Source organism: Paroedura picta, chromosome 4 (genome assembly GCF_049243985.1).
Source record: "Paroedura picta isolate Pp20150507F chromosome 4, Ppicta_v3.0, whole genome shotgun sequence".
Lineage (NCBI taxonomy): Eukaryota > Metazoa > Chordata > Lepidosauria > Squamata > Gekkonidae > Paroedura > Paroedura picta.
Window position 1 is genome coordinate 59,360,481 of NC_135372.1, and position 16,935 is coordinate 59,377,415.

Consider the following 16,935-nt stretch of genomic DNA (forward strand, 5'->3'; position numbering starts at 1 on the left):
AATTTTTAGCTTTACTGCCGGAACCCGGACCCACCTTTAACTCGTAGGAGCAGTATGGGACTCAACTGCAAGCATGTGACAATACAATCACACAACAGGAAGGGGAGAATCCAGTGTTATGTCCTTTAATGGAACACTGTAGGTAGGAGTGGGAGTGGCCAGGCAGGGGAAAGAGAGAGAACATAAGAGCTTTTGTAGGGAGGAAGTTCTGTGCAACTGCTTGTGCTAAAAATAAACCTCCCCACCTCTACATGACTTTGCCTCACTTACCTACATGACTTTGCCTCACTTACATGGGGAATTCAGCCCGGGCTGGCACTCGCCCAATTGCGGGGCTAATTTCTGTTTCCAGATCATGTCAGTGCTAGGCTGGCCTCAGCCCAAAGCTGGCCTGACTCAGGTCCTCCATTGCCCTGCAGTAAGAGAACGCAGATTCTTCCACGTTCCCTTCCTTGCCATGGGCACCATTGGGGCCTGTGTTGGGCCAGAGCCATCTGGCAGGGAAGAGTCGGGCCATCCTGGCCCAACTCTCAACCCTCACCCAACCTACAGCATCCCAGAAGAGACAAAAACAATGCCCCGGCAGCTCTGTGCACTGCACAGAGCCGCCTGGGGCATCCCCCCCCCCATATTTAGGAAATTGGGATTGCATTGTAACAATCCCGCCTTCTTAAAAATTAAAAGGAATGCCCCTGGCAGCGAAGCCACATGGCAGAACCTAATCTGAAGGCACAAATCTGGGGCAGTCCAGATCCATTGGGGAAAATGCTCCCCTGTACATACCTGGGAAGAGGAAGGGCAATCTGCCCAGTTGAAACTACAGACTGCTGGCCAGATCAACAGTGTCTGTGTGGAAAAGGTCACTGTCCTGTTGCTCTGCTTAGTGCATATGCAGAGAGAAAGAGAAAAGGTGTGGGGTCCCTGTTCTCATGCATTTGCACTGGCAGCTGGTCCTTCCACAAAGCAACCCTCAAGTGGGAACTCTATATAGGCACCCACAGCCCAACCAGAAAAGGTCCACAATCTATCTGAGGGTTATGACCTATGAATGAAGACCACTGTTGTATGAATACTATAAACTGGACAACTTAAGGGTTCTAGGCATGCAGTTAGAAAAACCTAAATGCTGTCCAGATTCCAGACCAGTAAAAATATAATAAATAACTGACCATTTTCCAAACACAAATTGTGCTTACCAGAATGGCTGCCTGAAACTACTTAATGGGCTGACTTGAATCTCAGCACCTTTAGTTATATGACACCAATACTGAACATCAGCTTTATCCCAACCAGTGCTGGTCAGCATTCAAAGACTTGCTCTGCTGGTCACATACACCTAAGCAAACATTATAGTCATTCACCCTTCCACCAACCCGGCTACAAGATAAATTCTTTTGCAAATAGAGGACTTCGAGGGTTGCCAGCTCTGGGTTGGGAGACTCCTGGAGATTTTATAGGTGGAGCCTAGGGAGGTAGCTTTGGGGTGGGAAGGGACTTCAGCAGGGTTTAATGCTACAGAGCCTGCCATCCAAATCTGCCATTTCCTATAGGAGAAATGATCTATGTAGCCTGGAGAGAAGATGTAATTCAGGGAACTCTAGCTAGCTTCATTTGTTCTTTGTCAAGGCTCAGTTATCGCACTGGCCCCACTGAGTTTTTTCAGAGGTTAAGAAAGACTGTAGAGCTAATTTCTATGAGGAGACAAGGGTTCTGGTCGCTGTAAGGGGGCCTGCTGAGGTGACTAGTGGGCCCAGGCACAGAAATGAGTCACCTGAGAGTGAGTAAAGCCTGGGCTATGCCTGCAACAGAAAGAGGTAATAGAATCCTCAGGTGACAGAATACAATCCTGATAATGCATCACTTCAGTTCACACTTTTTATTCTCCATGTAAAAAACCTTCCTGTAAATAAACAAATAGCTAATCAGGGAGAAAGGTTCTTACCCAGACATTTGCTGTATTTTTACTTACAGAGACTTATTCATTTATGAAAGTAGTCCTCAAAAATATAAAGTGGGCCAGAACTCCTTCCAAAAATTCACAAGTACATGCTTCCACGTATTTAGCCTAAAGCTTTTTACGATGGGTGTCATAACAGTCTTTAATTAAAAAGTTTGGGCTTGTTAGCCATGTTCATATGAATGCAGCTTACAAACCCAAATATTTTAATTAACGTTTGTTACATGCTTCCCCTTCCCCTTGATAAAACAAATTAATACATTAATGTTAGTCAAATTTGTGTCATTTTCCATTTTTAGTATTTATAATGCAATTAGGGAATCTACAAGAATTCACTGGTGAATCTCATTCCTCCCTACTGGTCCCCCTCATGATACCTTTGCTCCCTCTCACTACTTCCTTTTCTTCCTCTGATGGCCTCCATGATCTCTCCCTTTCCCCATTTACGTACTTCCACCTACTTTCAATTCCCTCCCAGTTTCTATCCCTTGCATCATCTTTCCTTTTACTTCTTTTTACTTTTTCTATCTACCATTTCCTGTTTTTTCCCCTCCCCCAGCTGTTTCTTTTTCTCCTGATTTGAAACCTGTCTCCTTCATAGATCACATTATCTTCCAAAAAAAACCCCAACCCCTTAACACACCCACCCCACATCCTCTTTTCCCTCCCATTCCCTATTATTGCTTCCTTTACCTTCCTATCGGTGCCATGGAATTAGTGCAAAAGTCAGGTGCAAAATCTATCTTTATGGTTTACATCTGGGCATTTGTTCTTTTACAAGGATCAGTCTACACCAGCAGACATCACTTTTTGATGAGGAACACATCTACTAGTACATTCCCTAAAACAAAAATGATAATGGACATGACAGCCACCTGAGAAAACATGCCAGTAGATGGCAGCTGTAGTGGCAGAGCTGCAAGGCTCAGAGAAGGGCGGAGCTCTCCTGTGCCAGCACTCTGCTTCTTAGGCCGGTCCTGCACTCTGCAGAGCAGGGCAGGCCAGGGAAGTGGGGAGATGCCATGGCCAACATCAGCAGAGCTGGTGGGTGGTGGCACAGCAGAGCTCTGAGGCCCAGCACTGGCCCTCAGAGCTTTGCTGTGCCACCACCCATCTTTTGGGGTCCTGGGAAGAGGCACAATGCTGCAGGCACACCAGCAGAGATCCAAGGGCCAGTGTTAATCCTCAGAACTCTTCGGTGCCATTGTGACTGCACCACCAGAGCTTCAAGGCAGAATGGTGGAGGACTGCAGAACTTCTGCGGAAGGGAAGGGGGAAGATGTGGGTGGGGATGTGTGTTTGTGAGGGAGGGACATGGAAGGAGAGGTAGGTGGGAGCAGCAAGAGGGGAGCAGGGGGAAAGGAGTATTTCTGTGTGTGTGTGTTTCTTTGACAAAGAGGGAGGTGGCCAGGACCTAGGTGTTCCACATACCTGTGGGTCCCAGATCATGCAAGGCCTTAAAGGTCAGAACCATATTCCCGTCCCGGCGAGGCAGTGGGCCAACAACTTGTGGTCAACCACATCAAATGTAGCTGACAGATATAGATGTAATCCCATTAAAATGCCAATAAAACATTCCAAAATATTACTTAAGAACACATAGTGGTAAAAATCTCTGCCACTCCATACTGGTATACCTGTTCCTGGGGTAGCAAGGGGCTATGTCAACAAAGACACATCCAAAAGGGAGAGCCCGTTAGATCTTCCTGCACTGGCCTCAACCATAAACTCGGCAGAAGAGCTCCATCTTACAGGCCCTACGGAAAGCTGACAATTCCTGCAGGGCCCACAGCTCTTCTGGGAGCTCATTCCACCAGGTAGAGGACAGGACCAAAAAGGCCCTGGCCCTGGTCGAGGCCAGGTGAACTTCTCTGGGTCTGAGAATGACCAACAAGTTGGTACTCGCAGATCACAAGGCCCTGTGAGGGGCATAGGGTGACAGGCAGTCCTTCAGATACATGGGTCCCAGTCTGCAAAGGGCCTTGAAGGTCAAAAACAAAAGGTCAAAACCAAAACCTTGAACATGATCCAGGCTGCAACTGGCAGCCAATGCAGCTGCCTCCAAGGTGTTCCTGTGAGGACCTCAAGAGCCGCATTTTGTGCCAATTGCAATTTCCTGGCCAGCACTGAGCAAGTTACAGAAATCTAATCTGGAGGTGACCATCGCATGGATCACTGTAGCTAGATGCTTAGAGTACAGATAGGGCACTAGTAGCCTCGCTTGGCAAAGGCTACTTTCCTGACCTGTGACTCCATAGTTTACGAGGCATTCAAGGTCACACCCAAGTTCCTGGCCTGGGGTGCGGTTGTCAGATGCGTCCCAGCCAGGATGGGTAAACATGCTTCCTGTTCTGCCCCTCTCCTACCCAGCCATAGGACTTCCGTCTTGGGTTGAGTTTCAGGTGACTCTGCTCAAGCTATCCAGCCACTGCGAGTTTCATTGCAAGTTTTCCGCCATATTCACTCTAGTTGTCTCACTTCCTTCTTCCTCTACCGAAGCTCCCTGGAGTACCCAGAAGCCTGTTTGAGGCAAGGGTGTAAAAGGACTAGGGGCGATCTTGTCTATGGCTGCCAAGAGGTAGGATTGCCAGTCTTCCACCAGCGCTATCAACGAGTAACCAGGAGGCATTGGGTCCTGCAGAACATTCTGGAATCCAACTGGATCCATAAGTCTCCATGGGCAGGCTGAAATGCGCCCCTCGCCCACACAGATAAGGGGTCAGATCTTGAGCCATGCCCACAGGGCACAGTGGTCTGACCAAGGGAAGACAGTTGACACCATCAGATCCACCTCTATCCCAGCACCAAAGATCAAATCAAGGGTGTGGCTGGCCTGATGATGCGAGAGCCCCAGTGTCACCATGGTCAACACAACTACTGGTTGGTCTATGGCCTTAAATAAAAATTGATTGATTGGTCAACACAAGGTATGAGCTGTGAACTGGGTATGGAGTGTCCGCATGGACATTGAAGTCCCACAAGAGTATAAACCTGGGAAACTTCAGTGCCCAGGCAGCTACCACCTTAAAAAAAAAAAAAAAAAACCTCTTGAGGCATATTTAGCCTTCAAAATATTTTATTCTGATTTTTGGCTTCCCCTGGTTTTAAAATCATCCATCCTATGGCTATGTAGTCCCATTGTGCAGATGTTTTAAAACTGCTCAGTGAGGCCAAGGATCAGATATAGGATTCAGCATAATTGAGCAACAGGTTATATTTCATGGTCATTTACACACTTGTGCGAAGGTAAACACAAATTTGTCAGTGATCCTCCTCTACCATCTTAGCATTGTCTTCTTGTTCCATTCCAGTTTTCTGACATACCAGTTGTGAGCCACTTTTGAGGTCCAGACCCACATTTTAAAAACCACTTGTGTAGGGGACCTTTGAAAAATGTAACTCATTTCTATTATATGTATGAGACAACAAATACATACCTTGAGACTTGTATATGGTCAGAATTGGAAAACTATAAATTTATCAGCAACAAAGGGCTCGTTGTTAACGATATTAGAATTAGCTAAAATGGCTAAACCTACATCATTGGTCAGATAAAAGACAATAACTTCCTTTACAGCTAATGGGAAACCTTTTATTGACTTCTCTGAAGAGGGGAAACTGATTGGATCATTTGTGGTTTTGGAAACTAAAGAAAGCAAATGTAGAAATAATTTAATTTTAATATTAAGAAATATTTGGTATTAATTGGTGAGTTTGATATATATATTATGATTTATAATCTGGTTCCCGCCATCGGTTTTCCATTATACAAAGCCTTCCTTTCCATGCTGAGACTCTGCCTGGACAACAACAACCCTTACTACCTCTGTTTCTTGTTCTGTGACTTCCAGGTTTTGGCTCTCACTTGAGGGGCAGCCTGCCACTCAGAGAGCCAGTTTGGTGTAGTGGTTAGGAGTGTGGACTTCTAATCAGGCATGCCGGGTTTGATTCTGTGCTCCCCCACATGCAACCAGATGGGTGACCTTGGGCTCACCATGGCGCTGATAAAACTGTTCTGACCAAGCAGTGATATCAGGGCTCTCTCAGCCTCACCCACCACACAGGGTGTCTGTTGTGGGGAGAGGATAGGGAAGGCAATTGTAAGCCGCTTTGAGCCTCCTTCGGGTAGTGAAAAGCGGCATATAAGAACCAACTCTTCTTCTTCTTCTGATACTGGTACAAACAAATATGCAGGACAGGTATCAAGGATGACCCAGCTACTCAAGCCTGGAATGGACAGATAAACATGCAGTCTTTAATATTTTACCCTGAAATGCCTGCTTAAGATGGGATCCAATTTCAGATCCATTTGTAAATCTGCTATGATAGAAAATATTAGGGCTTATCCAGACAATCAATACTAATGACTTCAGACTGAATTTTAAGGGTAGCACAAGACTTCTGCAAATCAGCCAGGGCACATTACTCATTATATATGTGACTGTGTAGGTGCTTATGGCACAGGTGGAGTAATAGTCTTGCTGCAGGAATAGTCTCCTGTTAATGCATTGTTATCTCTTTGAAAACGCTGTAAGTTGTACATTCCAACACAAGTGTGCAAAAGTACACAACTACTGGAAGAAGCTGAAGGGAACGCTGCTCATAGAGACTGGATGAATATGCTCATGCTTGAGTACTCAACCAGCATAGAAATTCACAAAACTGTCTAGTGTGTGTGGAAGGTTGTGTCATCAAAGAGAAAGTACCACTGACAGATGAACAATCCCCGTCCATTTTGGAATTTGCAAGGACAGTACTGGCTGCAGTAATGGGGGTGAAATGCAGGAGATTTGGGTGCTGGGAAAGCAATTTCTCTGCTACTGATGTTCTGCAGCTGGATCCTCAGTAATAAATGAGTCACAATTGCACTTTATGGTAGGAAAAGAGGTTGCCTGGAAAGATATGTTCACTTGACTGCTGAGTTCAAACAAAAAAGAAGCTATGGCTTGCAGCTACATAAACAAGCTTCCAGGATCCTCAGGTTTGGATGCTACCTTTTCTTTAACTGTTCAGCCAGGTTATTTTAATTAGTCATTTCCATATTCCTGGTAAAAAACAGTTTGCTGTTACCTCTGATTTGTATTTACTATGAACAGCAAAATTCAAGACAGTGGTTTATTCCCAGTTTGGACTCCAGGACAGCCAGTGAACCATGGTTTGCCCTTTCAGGCATAACGGCCAACCACACTTTATATCTGAACCTTGCCACAGCATTTGCATAGTTCATCTGTTAACACTTATTTAAGATGTTTAACAAATGTTGTGCTTTATTCAGAAGGAATCACAGCTTTTAAAAAAACCTAGACATTTGTGTGAAATTTAAAGTGTCACTGCTATATATATACAGACACACACACATGAACAGTCACACATGAAAAGGACTTTTGTTAAAGGAAACTTGCATTCATTTAGCGAATCCTTTCCCAGAAATATTATAAATTGGGCAAAATGGCTGACATTAACACACCAAGAGACTCTAAGATATCCTTTATATCTGTGATTAGGCAATCAAGCTTGTAGTTCTCTCGGTGGGCAGGAGCATCTGTTTCTCCGTAACCTCTCAAATCCAGTGCCACAACTCTGTATTCACTCTTAAATTCCCGCATTTGATGACGCCAGGAATACCTAGTAAACAGGAAATAGGTTTTAGTTCCTAAGTTCATTACTTATAAGATTTATAAAGTGCTTTTCTTTCCAAAGGAAGCTCACATGCCATTCACACCGTAAAAGCAAAACATTATAAATGTAACACTATTAAACACTCTACAGATGAGAAGCTAACACAAATCAAAGCCTGGACCATAAATACCTACCTGAATAAAAGCATTGTTAAGCCTAATTTATCACAGTAGGAAGTAAAACTATTTGGGAAAGTGACAGCCTCCACTAGTAGGAGGAGATAGAGATATAGCTTGCTTATAATTCAGTTTAGCTGTTCTGAATTTGCAGAATTTGGACCCATGTAATGCAGTTCCATGTTGGCTGATAATGAAGCATGCAGAAGAGAATCTGATAAAGGGTTAATGGACTAGCTACAATTACTAATTTGTTTCCAATGTATGTATTGCTTGGTTATTTGTAAATAAAACGAACATTACAAAGTCTCCCTAAGCCTCCACCAATGTTCTGCCATCCAAAGAAAATTAAACCATATCAAACTGCCTGCAGAACCTTTCACTGTTCAGGGACATGCACAGCAACATGCAAACTGAAGACATTTCCAGATGGCACACTAGGGTCAGCTGCACATAGCTGAGAAAGCACTAAACAGGAAGTTTCTAGGGGGCAGGGAAGATGCCGAATGGAAGAGACGGGGTTAACGCCACAGCTGTTGTGCTGTTCACGCTGACCCCGCTGGCCCATCTGGACTTGATCTCTGCACTGAAGTGCAGGAGTCAATACACTGATCAACAACTTCCAAGAGTTTATTAGATCTGCTGAGCGGAAGTTATACCACAACAACATAATGTACAGAGCTTTTTGTGCTTAGGAGACTAGATCAATGTGTAAAGGTCAGGTTAAGACCAGCAACATGATCCTGCTTTTTTCCCCCATACACACACTAATTGTATACAATTGTGTTGTCTGAATAGGGGTTCTCTCTTTCTAGCTCTCTCATATTATACCCTTGCTTCTTCTAAAGACCTTGAGATGGCATACTTGGGGCTAACCAATTTTATTATCCCAACAATCTTGTGAGGTCGGCTGTGCTAAGAGATGGTCATTAACAAAGGGAATCTATGAACTTCATGGCTAAATGGATATTTAAACCTGCATTTTCCATGTCCAGATCTTTGCTTAGGATAACACTATATTCAGTACTGTTGGCAAAATTTCTTTTACTCTATAGAAAATTTGTTTCATAACTTAATGGAGATCTATAGAAGAGATCTATAATGGAGATCTATAGAAGTTAAATGTATCCATTTTAAAGATGGCCATCTCCTTAAGTAAGGATGTTTCCTTAAGTAAAGATGGCCATCTCCTTAAAGATGGCCATCTCCACCCCTTCTTCTCTAAATTGTCCGCGTCCTTGAGTAAAGTTAGCTTCTCTAGGAATGGCTTAAGGTAATCCTGAGCACCTTCAAGTTGGGAAGTGAATGGTTCTGCAATGTAAAAAGAAAGCTTTCCTTCGAGCCTTTCTTCCATTCTCTTTTTATTCCTAACAAATGCCAGAAAAAAATAGGCTTGGCCAATAGCCTGAATGATAAAATTTGGTTGATATTAAAGAGGGGGACAAACAGGATAATATGGTCCTTCTGGACATTAAAAAAGAGTATTTAAAATAAATACTATAATGGCCAGTGACTCCAAGAACAGTCTAAGAAGCCCAATTGCCCATCTAGCTCCATTGTCAACAAGCAACAAAGACAAGCCTAGGGAAAATGGCTTTGAAGAATATTTTAAGCAAACTTGAGGTGTTTTTTTTTAATGCTTGCCAGAAGCCCTGTACCCCTTTCCACTTCTGGATAGCAGTCTGTATATAGGATTTCAGTCTCTGGGGAGGATTAATTTCCCAATAAAACATGTTTTAATGGGGCTTACTTCCAAGAAAGCCTTGCAGCCTCATATGCCCATTTCTTGTTGTATTGATCAGTGTTCTTGTTAGATCCAAGGGGTCAAGGATCATGGAAGCAACCCCCCCCCCCCAATTTATATATACATGAAACAATACATCTACCCACAGTGATTGGTTACAGAACAGTTTGAACTGATTGGATCCTTGGTGGATCCTGCTGCGAACCATCCAATCCAGGTATGGCTACCCAATATGAATCTACTGGGTCCCGCAGAGAAGCCAGCTACATCTGAGCCAATTGGTGGCTCTGAATTTTGATCCTGTCTAGAGTCTAAAGCTCAACCCTAAAGCTCAATCCTCAGCAGGTCTGCATACACAACAGTTCCCTTGTTGCCTTACCTTGGTGAGTCAAGTTTTTAGAGACTCATTATGTGTTTCACTATATATTTATGGTAAGGCCTTGGAGGAGGAGCGTGTCTCATGGCTTAACTCCCACTCAGGGCAGCTATCCTGCCCCTGAGTGCCTCTTCCTCCAACCAGCTTGCCTGACTATCCAGCGGCCAGCCAATCACCTTCCATCAGCCACCCTGACCACCCCCTTCTCTTTCTACTTCCCTCCAAGGCTTGGAGGCTGCAGATCCCTGCTGCATGAGAACTGCTGGTGAGTTCTCTGCCTGGGGGCCTCCAGCCAGGGACATGCCACCCTACCAGCTGCCTGCAGCCTTTCCAGGTCCTGGGGGGAGGGCTGTCCACAGAGTTCTTCTACCCCCCCCCCATCTAGCGTCTGTTGTATTCCTGAATGCAATGCACTTTGTCCCTAGTTTTTAAATATCTTCCTGTTGTTTTAAAACATTCCAGTTCCCATGAAACATAATGGGAATCCTTTATTTCAATTTTGGTTCCACTTTCACAGAGCCTTGTTTTGGGTGGATTTAAGTCAACCACATAATTTTTGCTAATATTTTGGTGGTGTAAAGTGCCGTTGAGTCACAACCAATTTATGATAATCCTGCAGGGTTTTCAAAGCAAGAGATGTTCAGAAGTAGTTTGTCACTGTCTGCCTCTGTGCAGAGACCCCAGTATTCCTTACAGGTCTCCCATCCTACTACTAGCCAGGGCAAACCCTACAGATCTTCTGAGATCTTATAAGATAGCATGGGCTATCTGGGTCAGGACTTGCTAATATAAAATATGTAATATTTTATGCAAATCCATTTAAGACAGACTTTCTCAAAGCCCTTCTTGTTTTTTGTGGATTTAGGTCAGTGTAAGGGAGATCTGGTGGGTCTCCTTCTACCCTCAGTGGGCTCCCACCAAATGCAGACAGCCAATAAGCACACCAAGGCCAGATGATTATAAAAAGGTGCATTTAAAGATATTCTAAAGCTACAGAAAGCTAGAGTAGCTATACAGATACATTGTTGACAAAGAATAAACAAAGACAGGCCCTAACTGGTCCCGTCTCCCCCTATAGCTGGGAGATGAACAAGGTCCAGGCTGGTTTGATTTCTCTTAGGAGGTACCTAACCCAAAGCGTATCAGCAGAATCCTCACGGATGGAAGTCAGGACCCACAATTAGGCTACTTGCCCAAGAAACCATCCCCATTTATAATTAGCAAAGCATTTTGATGTGCCAGAGCTGGGGCAATAGAGAAGATCTATTGAGGCAGCTCTGACCAACTGGCCCCAATAGCACTTCGGTGTGAAGAAGCCAGGCGATCCTGATATTATCACAAATCCGGCCAGGGATGGCTTGACAATTTATGGCAAAGGGCATGTATGGCAAAGCGTGTCACCTTTCTTGATCCATGGTATTTGTGTGGGGAAACAAATGTCAGCTGATCCTCACAGTCAACCACTTAACATTTCGCTAATGTTATATATGTAATATGTTATGCAAACCCATTTAAATAGCATGCATTATGTATCTCTCCTACTTCCCTTGGGGATCTCAGAACCTAGTCAGAGCCTTCCATCCAAACCCTTTAAAGAACTTGGCTTCACAATATAAAAACATTATGCATTTTCAGGCAGTTCTGGAGACATAGGTATTTCTCATTTAAATGATATAGTAACAACATTGTAACATCTGAATACTTCTTGGATATGGAGCTTCTTCTCAGCCATAATATATTGCTATCGATCTAGTCAATGTTTATCCCACATAGAGATGCCAGCCTCCAGATGGGACTTGGGGATCCCCTGGCATTATAGCTCATCTCCTGATTACAGAGATCAGTTTCTCCAGAGAAAATGGATGCCGTAACACCATCCAGGGCCATTCTGGTCCTGGCCCCAACCTGGAGGAATGAGGGCCTGGGAGACCTGAGGGCCCTGACGGAACTCTCCCAAATGCACAGGCCCTGCAAGACAGAGCTCTTCTGCCAGGTGTACCATTGAGGCCAGGGCCATTAAGATCTGGGCTCCCTCCTGCTGACCAAGAAAGATCTGGCTACCCCCAGTTAACCGCCCAAAGTGTCTTTTCATTCTCTGTGAGTGGGAATGGGGTTGGATTTTAGTCCACTGCCAACCTTTTTTGGTTTATTGTTGGAGTTTGTTTTAAAGAGTCTTATTGTTGGGTTTTATCTCTTGTTAGCCACCGCGGGCCGTTACAGGAGCGGCGTGGTATAAACTGAATTATTTATAAACAAAACAAATAAAACAATTGGAGGATTGAATCTATAGCATTGTACTCCAGCGAGGTCAATGTCCTCCCCAGGCTCCACCCCAAATCTCTGGAAGTTTCCCAACCTGGACGTAGCAACCCTACGCACTCATCCCCTGCTGGTACCAGGCAGTGGGGAGGGGGGGCATGGCAACCCTAATCCCACAGTTCTTCCAAAGAGCTTAGCGTAATGTACTCCTTTGTCCATTTTATCCTCACAACAACCCTGTTAGGCAGAGAAAAAGTGAGTGGCTCAAGGTCACTCAACAAGGTTCATGAAAAGAGTGGGGATTTGAACTGGCATCTTTCAGATCCTAGTCAAACACTGTCATTGCTACACTAGCTTACTTATTCAGTAAAAGTATAAATAGGGTCTATGTCTTCATTTCACATAGCAACAAAACACATCCTTTAAATATGTGGTCCTTTGTGGTCTCTTCCAGCTCTGTGTGAATTCAAAATGTTCCTAAAAACATTGGACACATAAGGAAAAGTAAAATCATGCCAAGGTGAAAAACAGTATCTAAACAGAGTTATACCCTTTTACATCCATTGAAACCAATGGTCTTAGAAAGGAGGAAATGGTGGGATACTGACACTGGCATTGGCATGAACACAGAAATGGCATCAGCACATCACTCTAGGACTGAGGTTGCCAATGTCCAGGTGGTGGCTGGAGATCTGTTCATTTACAGAAACTGGCTGCTTGGGAAGTTGGACTCTATGGCATTATATCCATTCCCGCCCCTGCTTGCCCTTCCTCTGGCTCCATTTCTAAAATTCCACATATTTCCCATCCTGGAGCTAGCAACCCTATTCCAAGATTCTACCCAAAGATTATTGTAACCGTAGAATTTGGGTGGGTCCCTACTGTGCTTATACCACAGCTGGGTTTGCACCAGAAATGATTTTGCATCATTGCCACAAGATCAGTTTGCATGTGTTTCCCTACCCCCTTACGGGAGGAAGGAGCACTGAAGCCTAAAACTTGGTCATAACACTAAATTGAGGTTTGGAGTTATGTGTGAACAAATCAAGTTAGTCATTTGCCCGGAGCAACATGGGTGATTGGATCAAATTTAATGGAACAGGCAAAGCTTTCCAAAAAACAGAGATTCACTTAGCTTGACATAAGGGTATTGCAAAACACAAGTGATTAACCACATGGATCAGTTGCCACCGAAATCAGGTCATTGGAAGCAACCACAGCATTAAAATAGACTGAACCTTAGTACTGATTTTATTTTATTGCTCTTGAACAGTGATGGATAATGAGTGCGCATCTGTGTGAAGTCCCCCCCCCCTTCTAATCTCTGACTCTGAAGTCCATCCTGGCTAGTTATTTAGTTTGCCCTGACTTTAACCTTGAAACACTGGAAGTGAAACAACTTTGCAAATATGAGTTGCTCTGGTACAACACATCTGTATTCAAAGAACACCATGGAAGTTTTTCAGGCACTTTGAAATGCTCTTAAGGTGTAATTATCTTTATTCATCTTATAATTAAATGACAAGCTGATAAATAAAATCTGCATAGCTGTGATTTTCTTACAATCAATCATATATAATTTTATCTAAAACTGTTTAATTGTTGCATTTTTAAAAACCCATCAGGTATACTCTGAGCTATTTATTGCAAAGGTGACTTATATAACTTGTTTATCTTGCATTCCATCTAACTAGCTAGAAAAACTGCAGGCCATTACATAAAGGAGGCAAATCGAACAGAAAGACAGCAGGCCGGAAAGGGCTCCTAAAGAAATTTTGTCCAAACCCCAGTAGTGCTACTAAACTTTAATTGAGATATGGCCTAAATGCATGCCCAAAATTTAACTCATAAGGGGGGAAAAATTCAAGGTACACGAAAGAGTCATATTCCACATTTTACCTTTTGTTCATATGCATGTGACAGCATGGTGTAGTAGTTGAGCAAAGATCCCCAATATGCCTGCCAACACCTTTCCTGGTGCCCTTCATATGTTTTTAAGAAGTGGATTGTGCCAAGATGGGCTTTGGCACAGCAGGGTTTCTGTTTGGTCACTGGAGATCTGGATGGCTGTGCATATTTTTTTTTAAGTTGCTTCAGTATCACCTGCCCATCACAGCACAAGAACCCATTACTGAAGGTAAGCTATGTGTGTGCAAGAAAATATTTTAAACAGTATGGTAATTTTAAAAGGCAGCCCATTAAATAGAGCACCTGCCTAAAACATTGAAGATCTACTATCAGAATTGTGCATAACCAGATAACTCCCTGACATTTTGTGGTTGGTTCAGCCTCCTGTGGCAGCCATTTTGTGGCTAGTTCTACCTTTTTGTGTCAGAATCCAAAAGTACCCACAGGCTCAAGAAGGCAGGGGAGTCCTGAGTCAGAGTGTTGGACTAGGATGTGGATTATTTAATTTCAAATCCCTTCTCTGTCTTCATGGAAACTCATTGAGTGATTTGGGCCAGCCACATTCTCTAAGATTAACCTAACTCACAAGGCTGTTGTGAGGTTTAAATGGATAAGGGAAAGATGTTGTAAGTTGTTCTCAGAACTGAGGAGAAAAGAGGGGTATAAACATCTAAACAAATGCATGAATAAATCCATGCAGTCTCATATACGTCACTGCTCTAGTGGCATTACTGGTAGCTGCCAGAGCCCGGCTCATGGTGAGGGCTTTATTGTGTTTCAAAGTATACTTGTAGATTCCAGACTTTTCCTCAGAGAATTGAGGGTTCCTAGAGCATAGATAGGTTAGCAGTATTTTGCCTGAGATATAATTTATAGGATATTTTAACGCAATGCAAAGAAAAAGACGTTTACCCACAAGCTCCCAGAGATCAGGGCCCTGACGGAGCTTAAACAGTTCCGCAGGGCCTGCAAAAAGGAGCTCTTCCACCAGGCATTTGGTTGAGACCAGACGCAATCAACAGCGACTGAAAGGCCCCTGCTCCCCCCCCTGCCCCCCACAAAATTCCACCAACATGCTCTGGACCTGTTTGTATTGTTGTATTGTCTATATTATTTATACTGTTACATTGTTATATGGTTACAACCATTAGTTATTATTGTAAAGTAATTCACATGTTTATAGATTGTTTTATGTATTGTTGTTTGTTCTTATGTAAACTGCCCTGAGCCCCCGGGGAGGGCGGTAAATAAATAAATAAACAAACAAACAAATAAATAATAGATTCACAGGGCAGTTCAGTCCCTGAAATGCCCACCTCATGCCTTTCCAAACCCCCCCCCTCAAGCCATGCTTAGGGCTAGAGGGAGAAACCCAAACAAATGATGATTGGGGGATTTCTTTAGATACTGGCTTACCTGATAGATAGAGGAAAGCCTACACTGGAAGTGATATTCAGCCACCACTAGTACAGCACCTCTTCCTTAGTTTGTCTCTTCTTGCCTTCTGTCTGACAGAGAGAAAGCAGCAGAGGCAAAATGAGGAGCTGTACCACCTGGAGCAGCAAGGCCCGGTCATGGAAGCATTTCTGTGGGCTCCTAGGCAGCATTACACTGGTTGCATTCACACATCATTGGATATGTGCTATCATTCCTCTACAACTATCAATTGCAACTGAGTTTTCCTGTGCAGATAAGAAAATCAATTTTAAAATGTATGCTTTAGTGAAACAGCAGTGCAATACGCAATAATGTTCGGGTGCTGCCCGTATCAGATACAACATGAGCCCAAAGTCTACTTCTGAACTCACACCTTTCTCCCTATGGTTAGTGCCCACATGGAAGCTGCATCTGGCAACTGGCAGGGGACTTATGGGCAGTGGGGTGAGGCCTAGGCTGGTGACGCAGTAGCCTCACTGGCAACGTATCATGCTGTGAAATTTCAGTAAACCTTTATGGATGCTGGTATTTTACTACAGAGTTTTGTCAAATAGCAATGTCTGGTGTCCCCATCAACATGCTGATGTAGCTTTTAGCGCACACCCTGTTGCGGATAAGTCCTTCTGCTGGCTAGCGGATGGGTGACAGGGGGTGAGTCAGGCATCTCCCCCAGTGGGGTGATGGTGGCAGCCCTAATGCTGGGGGATGACAAATGCTGCCAAGAGGCAACCCAGCTAAACTCTCATTGCTAGAGCTACAAAAAAAGTTGATTCGTAAGCAGGACGTTTGCCTCACACTCACCAGTGAGATCCTCCACAAGGTTCACTCCAGATGGCTGCCCAAGGCCTCTGAAAGAGGAATAAGCCATATCCTCCTTGCTCACAGGGCTGATCTGAAAGGAGCTTATGTTAGCCTTAATTTTGGGCTTCTGCCTCTTACAAACAGCTGTCCAATCTGCTTCCATTTCTGGTTTTAATCTTTACTTCCTTACTTGTAAGTAATACCTTGCCTATGAGGAATGTGCCTGCCCATCCTGATCACCACAGCAAGGGACACACCTGGCCTGATCCTCCCTTGCCAGCAGCCACTCCAGCACAAAGACAGGGGAGGGCAACATCTACTGTCACTGTGAGCTGGAGACATGGGGAAGGAGGAACTTGGCCCAGGCTTACCACACCAGTGTGGGAAAGGACATGCCTGGCCCATCCTTGAATGTGTCATGACAGGAGACACGCCCTCCCAGCCCACTGGTTTTGATTAGGGACATGTCTGGCAAGGGAAAGGCCTAGCCTAGACTGCCTGGCCTCACTCTGCCTTGCCATGCAAGTTTGTTGGGCAACTCTCGATCTGAGCCAGGAAGAAAGGCTTTTTGGACCTCCATTGGTGGATGTGGTGAGGGCAGGCTAGAGGTGGAGCCCTTTTCCAGGGTCATTTCTTCTCTCCAATCCACTCCATTGGT

General features: G+C 44.2%; 1 protein-coding gene across 1 annotated transcript in view; it reads right to left on the bottom strand.

Annotated features, from left to right (window-relative positions):
* Positions 1-16,935, bottom strand: part of EPHX4 (epoxide hydrolase 4) — a 37,776-nt gene that overhangs the window by 9,234 nt on the left and 11,607 nt on the right. Inside the window, exon 3 of the mRNA XM_077333028.1 lies at positions 7,425-7,582. Coding sequence (XP_077189143.1) covers positions 7,425-7,582 — 158 coding nt within the window. The remainder of the gene's footprint in view (positions 1-7,424; positions 7,583-16,935) is intronic.